Source organism: Colobus angolensis, unplaced genomic scaffold (assembly GCF_000951035.1).
Source record: "Colobus angolensis palliatus isolate OR3802 unplaced genomic scaffold, Cang.pa_1.0 Scaffold130, whole genome shotgun sequence".
Taxonomy (NCBI): Eukaryota; Metazoa; Chordata; class Mammalia; order Primates; family Cercopithecidae; genus Colobus; species Colobus angolensis.
Genome location: NW_012114253.1, coordinates 3,127,085 through 3,146,885, shown reverse-complemented (window position 1 = coordinate 3,146,885; position 19,801 = coordinate 3,127,085). Strand labels below are relative to the sequence as shown.

At 49.2% G+C, this 19,801-nt stretch overlaps 2 protein-coding genes across 2 annotated transcripts in view; both read right to left on the bottom strand.

Annotated features, from left to right (window-relative positions):
- Window positions 1–2,789, bottom strand: part of LOC105506023 (aflatoxin B1 aldehyde reductase member 4) — a 7,184-nt gene extending 4,395 nt beyond the window's left edge. The window contains exon 1 of the mRNA XM_011934034.1: window positions 2,461–2,789. Within this exon, the coding sequence (XP_011789424.1) occupies window positions 2,461–2,674 (214 nt within the window). The 5' untranslated portion in view covers window positions 2,675–2,789. The remainder of the gene's footprint in view (window positions 1–2,460) is intronic.
- Window positions 2,790–11,670: 8,881 nt separating this feature from the next.
- Window positions 11,671–18,354, bottom strand: LOC105506024 (aflatoxin B1 aldehyde reductase member 3). Its single transcript, XM_011934035.1, has 7 exons — window positions 17,611–18,354; window positions 15,291–15,478; window positions 14,997–15,101; window positions 14,111–14,207; window positions 13,778–13,877; window positions 13,115–13,244; window positions 11,671–12,006 (listed from the first exon to the last, which is right to left on the bottom strand). The coding sequence occupies exons 1-7, from the start codon at window positions 17,822–17,824 to the stop codon at window positions 11,845–11,847; spliced, it is 996 nt and encodes a 331-aa protein (XP_011789425.1). The 5' UTR covers window positions 17,825–18,354; the 3' UTR covers window positions 11,671–11,844.
- Window positions 18,355–19,801: the final 1,447 nt, after the last annotated feature.

Below are 19,801 nucleotides of genomic sequence, written 5' to 3'. Positions count from 1 at the left end.
AAGTGAGAGTCTGTCTAAAAAAAGAATTGCATATGAATCTGTGAGGTAGAGGTTGCAGTGAGCCTAGATCATTCCATTGCAGTAAAGCCTGGGCAACAGAGCAAGACTGTCAAAAAAACAAAACAAAACAAAAAAAGTAAGCTTAACACTCTTCTCCCTGCCCCCTATTAAGAATCCTAGTTGGAGGCCGGGTTTGGTGGCTGAAACTTGTAATCCCAGCTATTCAGGAGGCTGAGGCACAAGAATCGTGTGAACCCAGGAGGCAGAGGTTGCAGTGAGCCCAGATCTTGCCACTACACTCCAGCCTGTGGGCCAGAACCAGACTCTGTGTCAAAAAAAAAAAAAAATCCTAGTTGGAGATTAGGCACAGTGGCTCACCCCCATACGGCCAACACTTACGCCCAGGAGGGTGGATTTCTTGAGCCCAGGGGTTTGAGACCAGCCTGGGCAAAATGGTGAAACCCCGTCCCTACAAAAAATACAAAATTTGGCCGGGCATGGTGGCACATGCCTGTAATCTCAGCTACTTGGGAGGCTGAGTTGAGAGGATCACATAAGCCTAGGAGGTCAAGGTTGTAGTGAGCAAATATTGTGCCACTGCACTCCAGCCTGGACGACAGAATGAGACTCTGTTTCAAAAGAAAAATTAAAAAAAGAATCCTAGATCCTAGTGGGCTGGAATAACAGGGGAGTGGAGAGTCCTCTTTCCACTTTTCACACTTAGAAAGTCACTTAGGCTGGCAGGAGGGCAGTCACTGGAGCCCTTGAGACCTGGGAGAGAGCAGGTTTGAGGAACTATTCATCTGGAATTTTTCCATGCTACCTCCACCCCTCTGCTTCTCAATTGAACTTAACTTCAGATCTGAGATCTGAGCACTTTCACTAGCCAATCTTGGACTCAAAGACAGAAGGCAAAGAAGGATTAATAAAGAAAAGAAAAAAGTCAGAATAAGGGCCAGGCACAGGGTGCAGATCTGTGTTGGCTCACACCTGTAATCTCAGCACTTTGGGAAGCCAGGGCAGGAGGATTACTCGAGCCCAGGAGTTGGAGACCAGCCTGGGCAACAAAGTGAGACTCTGGTTTCGATGAATAATACAAAAAATTAGCCAGGTGTGGTGGCACAGGTCTGTGTTAGTCCCAGCTACTCAGGAGGCAGAGGTGAGAGGATGGCTTGAGCCCTGAGAGGTCAAAGCTGCAATGAGCCGTGATCGCACTATTGCACTCCAGCCTGGGTAAAAGAGCAAGGCCCTGTATCAAAACCACCACCACAACAACAACAACAAGAAAAAACGGAAATAAGATCAGAGCTCTCACCAAGTGGCAGTCGGTGATCTAGAAAGAGCGTGGCACTGAGATGCAGGCACAGGCTTCTTTTATTTGGGATGTACCATTTGGTGAATCAGAGGAGAAATGGACAAGACTCTACTCAGACACTCAGAGTGGAAGGAGGAAATGGTGCTAATATTAAGAGCAAAGAAACAGCTAACATTTCCCAGTCCTCACTATGTGCCTGCCAGGCATCGGCCTAAGCACCGCACGTGGCATCAGACTGAGGGTGGCTCCTCCTGCCCCTTTACACACATCCTCCCCTCGGGCTACACCTGCCTCCTCCAGCACCCACAGCGTTGCCAAATCACATTTGCCTTTCCACACCCATGCCCACTGCCCTGACACCCTTGCCCCTCTTACTCCTCCTGGCAAACTCCTATCCGTTCTTTCTTCACGGGGTCCCTCCCAAAAAGGGCTCCCTCGGCTCCCCAGCCATCTCTAGAATTCGAACTTCCTGAAGTGGGTTAGTGCCCATTTCTCTCCAATAGCCTCAGACAGAGCCTCCCACAGAGAGGGCAGTGAGACCCTGTACCACACCCAATTCCCCATCATGCTAAGGGAGCTGGCAAGGTTCCCGGGCGTTGCCACCCTGGTGAGGTACCATTGTGAGTACCACAAGGTACTCAGAGCAAAGTCCAGGTCCCTGAGCAGGCTGGCGTGAGCGTAGGAGCAAGCAGATAGTGTGCTGGGTCTAAACTCTGATTTCGGACTGTGCCAGGGAGTGCCAGGCGATAAGCACAGAATTTCTGCAGATCAGGCCCGTCAAGGGCACCTGCAGGGCACAGGTTGGGACAGGAGCTGCACAATGCCAGATTCCAATGTTTTTCGTGCTCCAGAGATGGGCTAGCCAAGTCATTCCAGGCAAGACCAAGTCATCCAGGCCTCAGTGAGGGTGGTGGCTACCTCCCGGAAGACGAGAGAAAAGGAGTCCAGACAAAGTACTGTCCAGTTGTCCAGAGCTAGATGTGCCTGAGGAGCCTGGGGTTCCCAAGGCTGAGAGGTGGACGGGGGTTGGGGGTGGGGAACAAAGCCGTGGGTGCTGCCTGGGGCCAGGGAGAGCTGGGCGGTGCACAGCTGTGGACAGGCTCAGCTCTGCACGGTGCAGAAGGAGAATCAGGGGCCACTGTTACCTCTGCAGTCGCTGCCCCCCAGCCCGAGCCCCAGGCCGCCCAGGATGGTCTCCGACTGGCCGTCGCTGTACAGGAAGGCCGTGTCTATCTCGGTGTGGCCTCGCTCCAGGAAGGCGCGCGTGACTGCGGCGCTGGTGGGCGCGTCCATGCGGCGCCCCATTTCCATGGCGCCCAGCACTGTGGCGGGCCGGGCCCGCGATAGCTGCCGGGACATGACGGCGGCAACGGGATACTGCGACAGCCCAGGCGCAGCGCGCAGCAGTCGGAAGCACCAGCCCCGGAGCTGGCGGCCGCGTGGCTTTAGGGACTGGCTCGGGCCCCGCCCACTGCGGAGTGGGGTTGAGGGCGCGGCGGAAGGTGCCCAACACCGGCCACGCGCTGGACTCGGCGCTCAATCACGAGGACCGTCTGCACTTGCACCAAGCAAGAGGCGAAATGGCTGTGGCTTCCTACTGGCGACTCACGTCTTGGCGATTTTAACGCTCCTCAACGTCCGCAAGGGTGAGGGGGTCCAAGGGTGGTGACGATCCCCAAGGGCGGGGACTCCTCTCTGCCCCGTCCTCCCCCATCCCTGGGCCTCGCCCGCCCAGGAGCTGTCCCAGGTCTCTGTCTCCTCCAGGAGGGAGCTTAAGGAGTGGGGTGGACCTAAGGGCTGTTCCACCTGCCTGCCCTGCGGTTCAGGACGACGAGGCTTACCAAAGGCTTAAGACAGTCCCTGTGGAGTGACATGGTTAAAGTCTTGAAAGAAAAGAACTGTTGGCATTGAATTCTGTACCTAAGTGGAAAAAATAAAAAAATAAAAATAAAAATTAAAAAACTGACTGACTGTGGTGACTTACACCTGTAATCTCAACACTTTGGGAGATCAAGGCAGGAGAATAGACTGAGCCCAGGAGTTTGAATCCAGCCTGGCAACATAAGGAGGCCCTGTCTCAAAAGAAAAAAAGAAAAAAGAAGATAGAAAAATGGACCAATGCCCAGCTGCAGTGTGCTGTGATAGCTCCACTGCACTCTGCCCTGGGTGACAGAGGGCAAATCTGTCTCCAAATACAAAAGAAAAAAAAAAAAAAGACACATAGACAGATGGAACAAATGAAAAACCAACAGCAAGATTAATTTAAACCTAATCATATCAATAATTACGTTAAATATAAATGAAAAAATCCTTACAAGTAAAAGGCAGAGATTGTTAGAATGGATAAAAAAGCAAAACCAACTATATAGTAAATATTAGAAAACTATTGAAATATATAAACAGAGTGAGTGAACAGTAAAAAAGATGGACCAGGCATGGTGGCTCACGCCTGTAATCCCAGCACTTTGGGAGGCCAAGGGGGGCGGATCACCTGAGGTCAAGGGTTGGAGACCAGCCTAACTAAAATGGAGAAACCCCGTCTCTACTAAAAATACAAAATTAGCCGGGCGTGGTGGTGCGTGCCTGTAATCCCAGCTACCTGGGAGGCTGAGGTAGGAGAATCGCTTGAACCTGGGAGGTGGAGGTTGCTGTGAGCCAAGATGGCACTCCACTCCAGCCTAGATAACAAGAGCAAAATTCTGTCTCAAAAAAAAAAAAGAAAGAAAAGAAAAAGGTGAAAAGATGGGAAAAGACATACCTTGACAAAACTAAATTTTAAAAAGTTGGAATGGCTACGTCAATATCAGACAAAGTAGATTTCAAAACAAAAAATACTGGCCCATACAGTGGTTGACACCTGTAATCTCAGCACTTTGGGAGGCTGAAAAGGGAGGATTGCTTGAGCCCAGGAGTTTGAGACCAGCCTGGGCAACACAGAGAGATCTTATCTCTACAAAAAAAATTTTTTAAAGATTATCACAATGTGGTAGCATGTGCCTGTGGTCCCAGTTATTCAGGAGGCTGAGGTGGGAGGATCAGCTGAGCCTGGGAAGTCAAGGCTACAGTGAGCTGTGTTCATGCCACTGCACTCCAACCTGGGCAGCAGATTGAGACCCTGTCTCAAAACAACAACAATAACAACAACAACAACAACAACAAAAAACCTACCAAAGACAAAGAGGGACATGTCATAATGACAAAGAGGTCAATTAACAAAGAAAATATAATCCTCAATGTATATGCAAATAAAAGTAGAGCATCAAAATGCATGAAAAGCAATAATAGAACTTAAGAAGAAATAGACAAATACAAAATTGTAGTTGGAGGTTTCAACACCACTCTCAACAGTTGTAGGACAGTTATCAGTCATAATTTACAGAAACTCAGTAAAGGTATACAAGACTTGAACAGGCCAGGCGCCGTGGCTCGCACCTGTTATCCCAGCACTTTGGGAGGCTGAGGCGGGTGGATCACGAGGTCAGGAGTTCAAGACCAGCCTGGCCAAGATGGTGAAACCCCGTCTCTACTAAAAATGCAAAAAGTTAGCCAGACGTGGTGGTGCGGTAATCTCAGCTACTTGGGAGGCTGAAGCAAAGAATTGCTTGAACCCAGGAGGCAGAGGTTGCAGTGAGCCAAGATCGTGCCATTGCACTCCAGCCTGGGTGACAGAGCAAGACTCCATCTCAAAAAAAAAAAAAAAAGAAGACTTGAATAACGCTATTTAACCAATTCCACGTAAACAACATGAATGGAATACCCAGCAACAGCAGAATGTGCATTCAAGTGCACATCCACCAAGATATACCGTCTTTGGAGGCATAAAACAAGTCTTAATACATGCAAAAGAGGCCGGGCGTGGTGGCTCACATCTGTAATCCCAGCACTTTGAGAGACAGAGGCAGGGAGATCACTTGAAGGCAGGGAGATCACTTGAGGTCAGGCGTTCCAGATCAGCCTGGTCAACATGGTGAGAATCCATCTCTACTAAAAATATAAAAAATAGACAGGCATGGTGGCATGCACCTGTAATCTCAGCTACTCGCGAGGCTGAGGCAGGAAAATCACTTGAACCTGGGAGACAGAGGTTGCAATGAGCCAAGATCATGCCACTGCACTCCAGCCTGGGCAACAGAGTGAGATTCCGTCTAAAAAAGAAAATAACAAAAATAAATTAACAGGCCGGGTGTGGTAGCTCACGCCTGTAATCCAAACACTTTTGGAGGTCGAGGCAGGCAGATTACCTGAGGTCAGGGGTTCTCTAGACCAGCCTGGCCAACATGGTGAAACCCCATCTCTACTAAAAATACAAAAATTAGCCGGAGGTGGTAGCTTATGCCTCTAATCCCAGTTACTCAGGAGGCTGAGGCAGGAAAATTGCTTGACCCCAGCAGGTGGAGGTTACGGTGAACCGAGATCGCACCACTGCACTCCAGCCTGGGCAACAGAGTGAGACTCCGACTGAAAAAAATAAAGAAAGAAAAGAAAAGGGGAAAAAAAGAAAAGAAATAAATGAACACGTAAATTTCAAAGGATTTAAATAATACAAAGTACATCTCTGAACACAATGGAATTAAACTAGAAAATAATAACAGAACTTAGAGCCTGAGAGGGAACTGAAAATAAGTAAATAGGTAAATAAATAAATAGAATAAAAAGGAAAAATAGAAAATAATAACAGAATGATATCTGGAAAATCCCTACATATTTGGATTTTAAATTACCCATGGATCAAAGATGTAATCTCAAGGAAAATTAGATCATATTTTGAACTGAATGAAAGTAAAAACATGACATGTCAAATTTTCTGAGATGCAGCCACAGTAGTGCTAAGAGGGAAATTTATAGCATCACTTTGACATATGAAAGAAGAAATATCTCAAATCAATAATGTAAACATTCACTTTTTTTTTTTTTTTTTGAGACGAACTCTCCCTCTGTTGTACAGACTAGAGTGCAGTGGTGTGATCTCTGCTCACTGCAACCTCGGCCTCCCAGGTTCAAGCAATTCTCCTGCCTCAGCTCCTGAATAGCTGGAATTACAGGCATGTGCCACCACACCTGGCTAATTTTTGTATTTTTAGTAGAGACATCATCTCGCCTTGTTGGCCAGCTGGTCTCGAACTCCTGGCCTCAAGGGATCCCCTCCCACCTCAGCCTCCCAAAGTGTTGGGATTACAGGTGTGAGCAACTGCACCTGAGCGGGTCTTTTCTTTTATTAAGTTGTAAGAGTCCTGTCTCTTTTCTAGCTACAAGTTCCTTAACAGATACGTGATTTGCAAAATACTATCCCATTCTGTGGGTTGTCTTTTCACTTTCTTGATAGTGTTCTCTGAAGCACGAACATTCTAAACTTTGATGGTGTTGACTTTACTTTTTCTTTTGTCACGTGTGCTTTAGGTGTCAATATCTAAGAAACCACTGCCTAATCCAAAGTCATACTTACTCCAGTATTTTCTTCTAAGAGTTTTACAGTTTTACCGTATACATTGAGGTGGCTGATTCGTTTGAGTTAATATTTTGTGTATGGTATGGGGAAAGGGTCTCAAACTCCTGTGGTCAACACCCACCACCAAGCCCGGCTAATTTTTGTGTGTTTTTAGTAGAGACGGGGTTTCACGTGTTTAGCTAGGATGGTCTCGATCTCCTGACCTAGTGATCTGCCTGCCTCGGCCTCCCAAAGTGCTAGGATTACAGGCAAGAGCCACCACGCCCAGCCTCACTTTCTTTATGCAGTCTTTAAAGCAAAAGAGTTCTAAACTTTGATGATGTCTAATTTAATTTCTCTTTTGTTGTGTGTGCTTCTGAGGAACAATTGCCCAATCCAAGGCCACAAGATTTATCCCTATGTTTTCTTTTTCTTTCTTTGAGACAGAGTCTCGCTCTGTCACCGAGGCTGGAGTGGAGTGGCACAATTTTGACTCGTTGCAACCTCTGCCTCTTGGGCTCAAGTGATTCTGGTCCCTCAGCCACCTGAGTAGCTGGGATTACAGGAGTGTGCCACCATCGTGGCCCTGTATTTTCTTCTAAAAGTTTTTATAATTTTAGCCCATAGATTTAGGTCTATGACTCATGTTGTGTTTATTTTCTTATGTATGGTATGCAGAAGGGGTCCAACTTCATTCTCTTACTTGCAAATATCTAGATGTTGTTGAAGATGGTTATTTTCTTCTTCTTCTTTTATTTATTTATTTATTTATTTATTTTTTGAGACAGAATCTCGCTCTGTTGCCCAGGCTGGAGTGCAGTGGCACGATCTGGGCTCACTGCAAGCTCCGCCTCCCAGGTTAACACCACTCTCCTGCCTCAGCCTCCCGAGTAGCTGGGACTACAGGTGCCCACCACCACGCTGGGCTAATTTTTTGTATTTTCAGTAGAGATGGGGTTTCACTGTGTTAGCCAGGATGGTCGCTATCTCCTGACCTCATGATCTGCCCACCTTGGCCTCCCAAAGTGCTGGGATTACAAGCGTGAGTCACCGCACCCGGCCTGAAGATGGTTATTTTCCTTGTTGAATTGTCTTGACACTTTTTAAAATTAATTGACAATATATGAAAGGGTTTACTGCTGGAGTCTAAATTCTAATCCATTGATTTATGTCTAGCCTTATGCCAGGACCACACTGTCTTTAGCACTGTAGTTGTTTTTTCTGTTTATTTGCTTGTTTTTTGTTTTGTTTTGTTTGGAGACGCAGTCTCACTCTGTCACCCAGGCTGGAGTGTAGTGGCCTGATCTCGGCTCACTGCAACCTTCCTCTCCCAGATTCAAGCAATTCTCCCTGCCTCAGCCTCACTAGTAGCTGGGATTACAGGCACCTGCCACCACTATGTAGTTTGGTAGTAGTTCTGAAATCAGAAAGTGTTAGTCCTCCAACTGTGTTCTTTTTCAAGCATATTTTGGGTATCCTGGGTGCCCTGAATTTCCCTGTGAATTTTAGAACCAGTTTTCCAATTCCTGTGGTCTAAAAAAAAAAAAGCTGGCTGAGCGTGGTGGCTCGTGCCTGTAATCCCAGCATTCGAGGCACCAAGAGGGGCATATCAACTGAGGTCAGGAGTTCAAGACCAGCCTGGACAACATGGCAAAACTCAGTCTCTACAAAAATACACAAATTAACCAGGTGGGTGGCTCACACCTGTAATCCCAGCTACTCAGGAAGCTGTGCAGGAAAAATCACTTGAACCCAGGAGATGGAGGTTGCAATGAGCCAAGATTGCGCCACTGCACTCTAGCCTGGGAGACAGAGTGAGACTCCATCTTGAAGAAAAAAAAAAAAAAAGCCAGTTGGGATTTGGACAAGGATTATGTTGAATTTTCTCATCATCTTGGGGGATTTTGTCATTTTAAGCAATTGAATTTTGGTGTGCTTTTTTGTCCAAAGATAACTGACAGACCATCACACATCAGGGAGAATCTATGTTGTATGGATAAAAAGAATCAGGGGTTGACTTCTTTTTATAAAGAATAAATTTTGTCTGTAGGGTGTCTCCCTCTGGTCAGCAAATGGGACTTTTCTTGGGGTCAGGCTTTTGGATGAGTAGTGTTACCTAAATTTCCAAGTTGGGTCCCTTTTATCATTTTAAGGGGCTGCTCCAAGTATTGCCTGCTGCCCTGCCCACAGCTGGAGGGATTTTGCTGCAATGGTCAAACAGTAACCACCACACCTGGGATTTTCCTTTCCCAGCCTTGAGTGCCTCCTGTTTGGAGTAGGGGTGTAGGGGTGTTCTGAGGAAAATGTGGACCCCGCTGCCCTTGCCCCCAAGCCCAATAAAAAGAAGCCCAGAACCACCACTGAGAAAGTTGTGGATGAAAAGACAGGAGGCTTTAGCTAAGACAAGAGGAAAGCCATTGCTGAGATTATGGAATATTAAAAATGTTCCACATTAATACAGTTTGAATGTTTTCTCCGCTTCAAATCCCATGTTGAAATGTGACCTCCAGGCCAGGTGCTATGGCTCACGCCTGTAATCCCAGCACTTTGGGAGGCTGAGGCGGGCAGATCACGAGGTCAGGAGTTCGAGACCAGCCTGGTCAACACAGTGAAACCCCATCTCTACTAAAAATACAAAAATTAGCCGGGGTAGTGGTGGGCGTCTGTAGTCCCAGCTACTCAGGAGGCTGAGGCAGGAGAATCGCTTGAACCCGGGAGGCGGAGGTTGCAGTGAGCCAAGATCGTGCCACTGCATTCCATGTGGGTGACAGAACTAGACTCTGTCAAAAAAAGAAAGGGAAGGGAAGGGGAGGGGAGGGAGGAGGAGGGGAGGGGAGGGGAACCTCTAGTGTTGGAAGAGGGCCTTGTGGGAGGTGTTTGGGTCATTGGGGCGGATCCCTCATGAATGGCTTGGTGCTATCCTCATGATAATAAATTCTTCCTCCATTACTTCACATGGGACCTGGTTGTTTAAAAGAGCCTGGCACCGTCTCCCTCTTGCTCCCTCTCTTGTCATGTGATATGCCCGCTTCCTTTTTCCCCTTCCACCGTGATTGTAAACTTCCTGACGCCCTCACTAGAAGCAGGAACTGGCGTCATGCTCTTCTGACAGCCAGCAGAACTGTGAGCCAAATAAGTCTCTTTTCTTTAAAACGTACCCAGGCTCAGGTGTTCCTTTTTAGCAATGTAAATGGACTAACATAGAAAATGGGTATTGAGGAGTGCAGCATTATTGTAACAATACCTGAAAATGGATGCGGAAGCAGCTTTGGACCTGGGTAATGGACAGGAGTTGGAGGAGTTTGGAGGGCTCAGAAGATGACAGGAAGATAAGGGAAAGTCTGGAACTTCTTAAAGACTTGTTAAGTAGTTGTGACCAAAATGTACTAGAAATACAGACAATGAAGGACAGGCCGAGGAGATCTCAAATGGAAATGGGGAATTTATTGGGAGCCAGACCAAAGGTCACCCATGTTATCCCTTAGCAAAGAGCTTAGCTGCATTGTGTTCTTGTTCAAGGGATTTGTGGAAGGTTCAACTGAAGAATGATAACCGAGAGCATCTGGTGGGAGAAATTTCAAAGCTGCAAAGCATTCAGGATGTGGCATTCTTGTTTCCAAAAACCTACAGTCAGATACAGGAGCCAAGGAATGAATTACAGTTGGAATTCATAATTAAAAGGGAACTGGAGTGTAATAGCTTGAGAACTGGCAGCCTGGCCATGTGATGAAGAAGGAAAGAGCATTTCAGCAGAGGAATTCACGTCAGCTGTAGAACAATCACTTGCTAGAGAGATGAGAATGACTAAAAGGGAGTCAAGTGCTAATGGCCAAGATGATGGGAAAAGGGCTCAAAGCCATTTCAGAAGACTTCAGGACAAACTTCACAGACGCTGCTAGGGCAATGCCGGGGGGAATGTGAGGCTGGAGCCCCCCCCCCCCCCCCCCACAGTCTCCACTAGGGCACTACCCAGTGGAGCTGTGGGAAAGAGGCTACTACTCTCCAGACCCCAGGATTGTGGAGCCACCAGCAGCTTGTGCCCAGAGCCTGGAAAAGCCACGGGCACTTACTCCAGCCAGTGAGAGCAGCCATGGGGCTGCATCCTGCAAAGCCACATAAGTGGAGCTGCCCAAGGCCTTGGAAGCCCACCCCTTGCACCAGTGTGGACAGGATGTGGGAAATGGAGTCCAGGATTATCTTGGAGCTTTACATTTATGACGCCTGCCCTACTGGGTTTCAGACTTGCGTGGGCCTGTTACCCCTTTCTTTTGGCTGATTTCTCCCTTTTGCAATGGGAATGTTACCCAAAGCCGGCACCACCATTGTATCATGGAAGTAAATAACTTGGTTTTGATTATACAGGTTCATAGGTGGATAAAACTTACCTTGAGTCTCGGGTGAGACTTTGGACTTAGATTGAGTTGATGCTGGAACAAGTTAAGACTTTGGGTGACTATTGGGAAATGATGACTGTATTTTGCAATGTGAGAAGAACATGACATTTGGCGGGGGTAGTGCTACAATGATATCATTAGGGTTTTTTTCCCCTCCAAATCTCATGTTGCAATGTGATCAATGTTAGAGGTGGGCCTGGTGGGGGGTGTTAGGGTTTGGGGGCAAATCCCTCATGAATGGCTTGGTGCCATGCGTACAGTAATGAGCGAGTTCCGGCTTTATGAGCTCATACAGGATCTGGTTGTTTAAAAGAGCCTGGAATTTCCTCCCCTGTCTCTTGCTCCCTTTCTTGCCATGTGACATGCTGGCTCCGCTTCCCCTTCTGCCATGATTGTAAGCTTCCTGAGGCCCTCACCAAGAGTAGATGCCGGCACCACACCCCTTTGTACAGACTGCAGAACCGTAAGCCAAAGAAATCTCTTTCCTTTATTAATGATCCAGTCTCAGGTATTCTTTAATAGCAACGCAAACAGACTAACACACAGCATCCTGGGAGGCTTTATTCTTCATCTGGTGGTGACTCTACTGTTAGGTTTTTGTTCAAATAGTTCCATTCCTAAGAATTTACTGAGGCAGTTCTAAATTAAAGAAAGCATGAGAGACAAAAGAGGTTACAGAAGAGCCTTGGGCAGCCTGAGCCACGATGGGCCTAGCGGAAGTAGTTGGGACATTCGTGAGCAACCAAATGCCAGGCTTGATTAAAGGCGTCCACGACAGCCGGCTTCAGGGGCCCTTCCTCTGCCGCTGCCAAGTTCTGCTCCAACTGCTCCAGGCTGGACATGCCCAGGATGACCGCGTCCCCGTGGGCACCCTGCAAGGGAGATGGCCAGACTTCAGCCTTCTGCTGCACAGCAACTCCACTCGCAGCCCTCCCAGCCACCTCCCTGCTGAGATTTGGGCACTCTTGTATCCCAGACGTCCAGAAATAAGATGCCTTGGATAGCTGTACCCATGTGACTCGAAACTTGTATTCTTTCCCCTACTGCCACACAATACTTCCAGACAGACCTACATTCACAGCCCAGTTCTGCCCCCCAGCAGCTGTGTAAACGTGGCTAAGTTATTAAACCTCTCTGAGACTCAATCCTCTTCTCTATTTTCAACATGGTTATGGGTGCGAAAAATTATGTAGAGTGCTTAGCTCCCGTTTATTGAGCACCTACTGTATATATGCCAGACACTATTGCAACATCTGAGGCTGAAGCTGGATATAAATTTGAATGAGGAAGACATGGTGTACCAAGAGAGGGAAACTCCAGCTCCCACCAAAGGATGAGACTAGTGGGTTTTACAGTTAAACCTGTGTTAAAATGTTAAAATGTCTGCCCCTTTCATAGCTGGGCGAAACTCAGGTTCCTCATCAATAACACCAGGACAGTCATTTCATAAAGCTGAAGGAATAATGAAATCCCTGCAGCAAAGCCCTTATTACAAAGCCTGGTACGCAGATACCATCAAGGCCAATGGGAAGGCCAAGCGCAGTGGCTCACACCTGTAATCCCCACACTTTCAGAGGCTGAGGAGGGTGAATTATCTGAGCTCAGGAGTTTGAGACCAGCCTGAGCAACATGGTGAAACCCCATCTCTACTACAAATACAAACAATTAGCTGGGCATGGTGGTGCATGCCTGTAATCCCAGCTACTCGGGAGGCTGAGACAAAAGAATTGCTTCAGCCCAGGTGGCAGAAGTTGCCATGACCTGAGATGGTGCCACTGCACTCCCACCTGGGTGACAGAGTGAGACTCTGTCTCCAAAAAAAATAAAACATAGAAAAAGACCAGTGGGAAGAATGTTTGTGAGAGTTGAAAGAAAGAGAAATTTTAGAGGAATCAATAAACAAATGTTTTAGCCCTCATCCAAATATATTGCTGGTCTCCCAGGAAGGGAAGGAGCTGAGCGCCCAGGGTCTCTGGTTACCTGCAGCTGTGAGTGGTGGTACATCCACCGGAGGGTGGCCGAGGTCATGCTGGGGGCGCTGGCGCCATACGCAGCCTGCAGGGCCTTCTCCACCAGGGCAATGCCCTCGAAGTGGTTCTCCTTCCAGTAGCTGGGAAGGGGGGACAGTGGCACAGGGCACAGGGGTCAGTACCATGGGGGTCACACTGGGAGCCACAACCAAAGAGCCAACTGAGGGACAGGTGTGCTCTCTAGCCATGAGTCTCCCACTTTGCTGGGCGTCAGAACCACCCAGGATGCCGGGCCCCTCAGCAGAGACCTCAAAGAGTCTTTATTCCTGACGACTCAGCAGCCTGCTCTTATTTTCCTTAGGGACACGAAGGCCACTGGGATGGAACAGGACTCGGCCTCAGGCCTCCTGGACCTCCCTCCAGGCTCCTTCTTTCCTTCCCAGCAGGTGATTGCTCAGGAAAGAGCTACGACTTCAAGACCCTGAGGTCCAGGGAGACTCATTTCCTCCTGGAGGTCCCCAGACAACAAGAAAACCCACGGAGGGTTTGGAAATTCCTGAAGAAATTCAGGGTGCAGCAGCGAGGAAAGGCCTTACCCCAGGAGCAGCCAGGACTTCATTCCACATAAAGCTGACCCCACCCCAGCCATCCACACCAAGCACCCCCAGCTCACCGATTCCTGTACATCTCTGCCCACTGATTCCCAAAGAAGCGGCCCACGGGCTGTTTCCCGTCCTTGTCCTCATACTTGTACCTGCCAGTCAGCAGGCCCCCTGCGGGAAGGCAGCAATCAGCCCCCGGGCCCAGAGTACCCCAGAAGCTGCCACGTCCCTCAGGGCTCTGGTCTAGGGGAGGGACAGGGACCCAGGAGGGCTGAAGGATGCAGCCTTGACCTCTTTGACCTGAGAGGTCAAAGTTTGTCAAACCCTCCCTGCTTCCCAGGTCCTGGGCTGGGCATCTGTGGGTCGGGAATAGGCTGAGTCAGAGCCAGGAACGCTCCACGTACCAGCCAGAGGGTTGAAGGCATAGAACCTCAGTCCAAAGTGCCTGAGGCAGGGGAAGAGCTCCGTTTCCACCTGCCGGGTGATGGCGTTGTACATGCCCTGCAGGGAGAGGGGCCCAGGGGAGAGGGTGGATGTGTCAAAAGAAGGGACCACAAATTTACCCTTATAGAACCCTTATTTCAGACCTTAACAATTCTAGGACTTTAACCATCTGGGCATATACTTATTCTTACTGGTGCTGGTGAAAGGGGCTTATGCCCGAGGAAAATTCATTCATTCAGTCAACTTTCATGAGCACCAACTACGGGCTAGTTGTCAGATTTAGATTCATAAGCTAAAAGGACAGGGTCCCTTCCCTCAAGGTTTTATAATAAGGTCCAGTATAAACAGTTACAATCGAGTAAAGAGGCATTCACAATAGACTAGAAAGTTCCGTGACCAGTGCCTGGCACCAAGTAGGTGTAGAAACATTTGTGGAATGAATGATGAGGAGGTAAACGAGGACCTGAGGTCTCAGGGTCTTCTGGGCCCTTGTAGAAAGGCTTCCAGAGGAAGACACCCGTATGTGAGACCTGAACCGTTCTCCCGGGGAAGGGGCAGTGCAGGGCAGGGCGTGTTCCAGGCTGAGTGCAGGATCAGGTGGGGAAGGAAGGGTCCAAGATACACAGATAGGCAGGAAGGAAACAGATGCCCAGTGGCCAGCCTGAGGAGCTTGCATGGCATCCTGAGGAGCTTGAATGGCATCCTGAGGGTATGTGGGAGCCATCTGCAGGGTTTGAACAGGGGGTGCCTGCTATGTAGAGGGTACCGGGGGAGTCAGAGGGGAACAGTGAGCCCAGGATGAGCGGGAGTTCTGGAGACCTTGGCCTCTGCAGCCCCGGCCCTCACCTGGTACACAGTGGGCAGGATCCAGCCATTGCTCTTGCAGAGGGTACAGATCTCAGCCACTTCCCAGGCGGCATAGTTGGAGAGGCCAAGCTCCACGAACTTGCCCTGCATGGGTAAGGCTCCAGTCAGAACACAGTGCAGCCCAGACCAGGAAGGGGAGGCCCGGGTGGGGCCCCTGGGAGTGGGGCTGTTCCCTGCTCCACCCTAGGACCGCCCTGGTGCCTCTGATCTCACTAGTGGGATCAGGATGAGAGCAGCAGCGGGCCACCTCCCAGAGCTCAGGGGTCCCCTCACCTCCTGGTGCAGCTGGTGGCAGGCACGCAGCGTCTCTTCCACCGGGGTGCTGTGGTCTGGCATGTGCAGGTAGAAGAGGTCCACTCGGGGACACTGCAGCCGCTTCAGTGACGTCTCCAGCTGGAACCGGAGACTGTCAGGCTTCAGGGAGTTCCCAAACAGTGGATTGGCCTTGGTATCAATTTTCACTGAGAGGAGAAATGAAATTCAGGGCCTGGCACCATGGCTCACACCTGTAATCCCAGCACTTTGGGAGACCGAGGTGGGCAGATCAGGAGGTCAGGAGTTCGAGACCAGCCAGACCAACATGATGAAACCCCATCTCTAATAAAAACACAAAAATTAGCCGGGCGTGGTGGGACCCGCCTGTAGTCCCCAGCTAGCCAGGAGTCTGAAGCAGGAGAATTGTTTGAACCCAGGAGGCAGAGGTTGCACTGAGTCGAGATTGTGCCATAGCACTCCTGTCTGGTGACAGAGTGAGACTCCTTCTAAAAAAAAAAAAAAAAAAAGAATCTTAGTTCTCAGTGAGTCAGTGAGCTGGACTAACAGGGAGTGGAGAGTCCTCTTCCCACTTTTCACACTTAGAAAGTCACTTAGGCTGGCAAGAGGGCAGTCACTGGAGCCCTTGAGGCCTGGCAGGGAGCATGTTTGAGGAACTATTCATTTGGAAGTTTTCCATGTCACCTCTGCTTCTCAACTGAACTTCACTTCAGATCTGAGATCTGAGGACTTTCACCAGCCAACCTTGGACTCAAAGAAGACAAAAAAGGATTTAAAAAAACAAAACAACAACAAAAAAAAAAACAGAAATAAAGCCCAGGCAGAGGGTGCAGATCTGTGTTGGCTCACACCTGTAATCTCGGCACTATGGGAGGCTAAGGCAGGAGGATCACTTGAGCCCAGGAGTTTGAGACCAGCCTGGACAACAAAGTGAGACTCCCATCTCGATGAATATTATAAAAAAATTAGCTGGGTGTGGTGGCACAGGCCTGTGTTAGTCCCAGCTCCTCAGGAGGCTGAGGTGGGAGGATCGCTTGAGCCCTGAGAAGTCAAAGCTTCAATAAGCCATGATCGCACCACTCCACTCCAGCCTAGGCAAAAAAAGCAAGATCCTGTCTCAAAAAAAAAAAAAAAAAAAAAATCAGAAATATGGTTAGAGCTCTCAACGAGTGGCAGCCGGGTGATCTAGAAAGAGTGTGGCACTGAGATGCATGCACAGGCTGGGTTCGTTCGGGATCTACCATGTGGTGAATCAGAGGAGAAATGACTCCACTCAGACACTCAGAGTGGAAGGAGGAAACGGTGCTAATACTAAGAAGAAAGACATTTCACAGCCCTCACTATATGCTTGCCAGGCACTGGCCTAAGCACTGCACATGGCATCAGACTGAGGGTGGCTCCTCCTGCCCCTATACACACATCTTCCCCTCAGGCTACACCAGCTTCCTCCAGCACCCACGGCATTGCCAAATCACATTTGCTTTTCCATACCCGTGCCCACTGCCCTGACACCCTTGCCCCTCGTACTCTTCATGGCAAAATCCTCTCTGTTCTTTCTTCACGGGGTCCCTCCCAGGAAGGGCTCACTCCGAGCTCCCCAGCCATCTCTAGAATTGGAGCTTCCTGGAGTGGGTTAGTGTCCATTTCTCTCCAATAGCCTCAGACAGAGCCTCCCACAGACAGGGCAGTGAGAACCTGTACCACCCCAATCCCCCATTCCCTTGAGGGAGCTGCCAAGGCTCCTGGGCACTGCCACCCTGGTGAGGTGCCCTTGAACCTGGTGAGGTGCCCTTGTGAGTACCACAAGGTACTCAGAGCAAAGTCTAGGGCGCGAGCAGGCTGGCATGTGTGAAGGAGGAAGCAGATAGTGTGCTGGGTCCAAACTCTGATTTCGGACTGTGCCAGGGAGTGCCAGGCGATAAGCACAGAACTTCTGCAGATCAGGCCCGTCAAAGGCACCTGCAGGGCACAGGTGGGGACAGGAGCTGCACAATGCCAGATTCCAATGTTTTTCGTGATCCAGAGAGGGGCTAGCCAAGTCATTCCAGGCAAGACCAAGTCATCCAGACGTCAATGAGGGTGGTGGCTACCTCCCGGAAGAGAAGAGAGACGAAGAAAAGAGAAGACGAGAGAAAAGTTGTCCGGAGCTAGATGTGCCTGAGAAGCCTGGGGTTCCCAAGGCTGAGAGGTGGACGTGGGTTGGAGAAGCGGGGAACAAAGCCGTGGGTGCTGCCTGGGGCCAGGGAGAGCTGGGCGGTGCACGGCTGTGGACAGGCTCAGCTGTGCACGGTGCAGGGGGAGGATCAGGGGCCAGTGTTACCTCTGCAGTCACTGCCCCCCAGCCCGAGTCCCAGGCCACCCAGGATGGTCTCGGACTGGCCCTCGCTGTACACGAAGGCCGTGTCTATCTCGGTGTGGCCGCGCTCCAGGAAGGCTCGCGTGACTGCGGCGCTGGTGGGCGCGTCCATGCGGCGCCCCATCTCCATGGCGCCCAGCACCGTGGCGGGCCGGGCCAGTGATAGTTGCCGGGACATGACGGCGGCAACGGGATACTGCGACAGCCCGGGGTCAGCGAGCAGCGGTAAACAGTACGTGCTCCGGATCCGGCAGCTGCTTGCCTTTAGGGACTGGCTCGGGCCCCGCCCACCGGGGGGTGGAGCTGACGGCGCCCCCGAAGGTCCTCAACGCCGCCCACGCGCTCAACTCCGCGCTCGACTAGGACCGTCTGCATTTGCACCGAGCAAACTGCGAAATAGCTGTGGCTTCCTACCGGTGACTCTCGTCTTGGAGATTTTAACACTCCTCAACGTCCCCAAGGGTGAGGGGGTCCAAGGGTGGCGACGATCCCAAAGGGCGGGGACTCCTCGGGCCTCCCTGCCGGGTCGTCCCTCCTTCCTCGGCCTTGCCCCAGAGCTGTCCCGGGTCTCTGTCTCCTCCAGAAGGGAGCTTACGGGGTAGGGTGGACCTAGGGCTGTCGCGCCTGCCGTGTGGTCCTGGAGAACGAGGCTTACCAAAAGCTTAAGACAGCGTCCTCATGGAGTGACATGGTTAGAGTGTTGAAAGAAAAGAACTGTTGGCATTTAATTCTGTACCTAAGTGAAAAAAAACTGACTGACTCTGGTGACGTACGCCTGTGATGCCAACACTTTGAGAGATCAAGGCAGGAGGATCACTTGAGCCCAGGTGTTTGAATCCAGCCTGGGCAACATAGGGAGGCCCTATCTCAACAGGAAAAAAAAAAAAAAAAGAAAAATGGACCAGTGCCCAGCTGCAGTGAGCCGTGATAGCTCGACTGCACTCCACCCTGGGTGACAGAGGGCATATCTCTCTGCAAATACGAAAAAGATCAATAGACAGATGGAACAAATGAAAAAACAATAGCAAAGCTGATTTAAACCCAATCATATCAATAATTACATAAATATAAATGATGTAAATGCTCAAAGTAAAGGGCAGTGATTGTTAGAACTGGTAAAAAAGCAAAACCGAACTATATGGTAAATACCAGAAAGGTATTCAAATATAAAAACAGAGGTAGTTTAAGAGCAAAAAGATGGGAAAAGGCATATACTGACAAAACCAAATTTTAAAAAGTTGGAATGGCTAAATGAATATCAGAGAAAGTAGATTTCAAAACAAAGACTGCCCCCACAGTGGGCGACATAATGGCCCACACCTGTAATCTCAGCACTTTGGGAGGCTGAGAAGGAAGGATTGCTTGAGCCCAGGAGTTTGAGACTAGCCTGGACAACACAGGGAGATCTTATTGCTACAAAAAAAAATGAGAAATTATCAAAATGTAGTAGCATGCACCTGTGGTCTCAGTTACTTGGGAGGCTGAGATGGGAGAATCATCTAAGCCTGGGAGGTTGAGGCTGCAGTGAGCTGTGACCACACCACTGCACTCCACCCTGGGCAACAGATTGAGACTGTCTCAAAGCAACAACAGCAACAACCAAAACTACCAAAGACAAAGAGGCACATATCATAATGACAAATAGGTCAATTAATAAAGAAGATATAATTCTAAATATATATGCACCTAAGCATAGATCATCAAAATACATGAAAAACAATAATAGAACTAAAGAAGAAGTAGACAAATACAACATTATAATTGGAGATTTCAACACACCATTCTCAATAGTTGTAGAACAGTTATCAGTCATAATTTACAGAAACTCAGTAAAGGTATACAAGACTCATTGCTATTAACCAATTCCACATAAACAACATGAATGGAATATTCAACAGCAGAATATGCATTCTTTTCAAGTGCATATCCACCAAGATATACTATATTTGGAGGCATAAAACAAGTCTTAATAAATGTAAAAGAGGCCCGGAGCAGTGGCTCACACCTGTAATCCCAGCACTTTGGGAGGCCAAGACAGGTGGATTAACTGAGTTCAGGAGTCTGAGACCAGCCTGGCCAACACAGTGAAACCCTGTCTCTACTAAAAATACAAAAATTAGGCAGGCGTGGTGGCATGCCCCTGTAATCTCAGCTA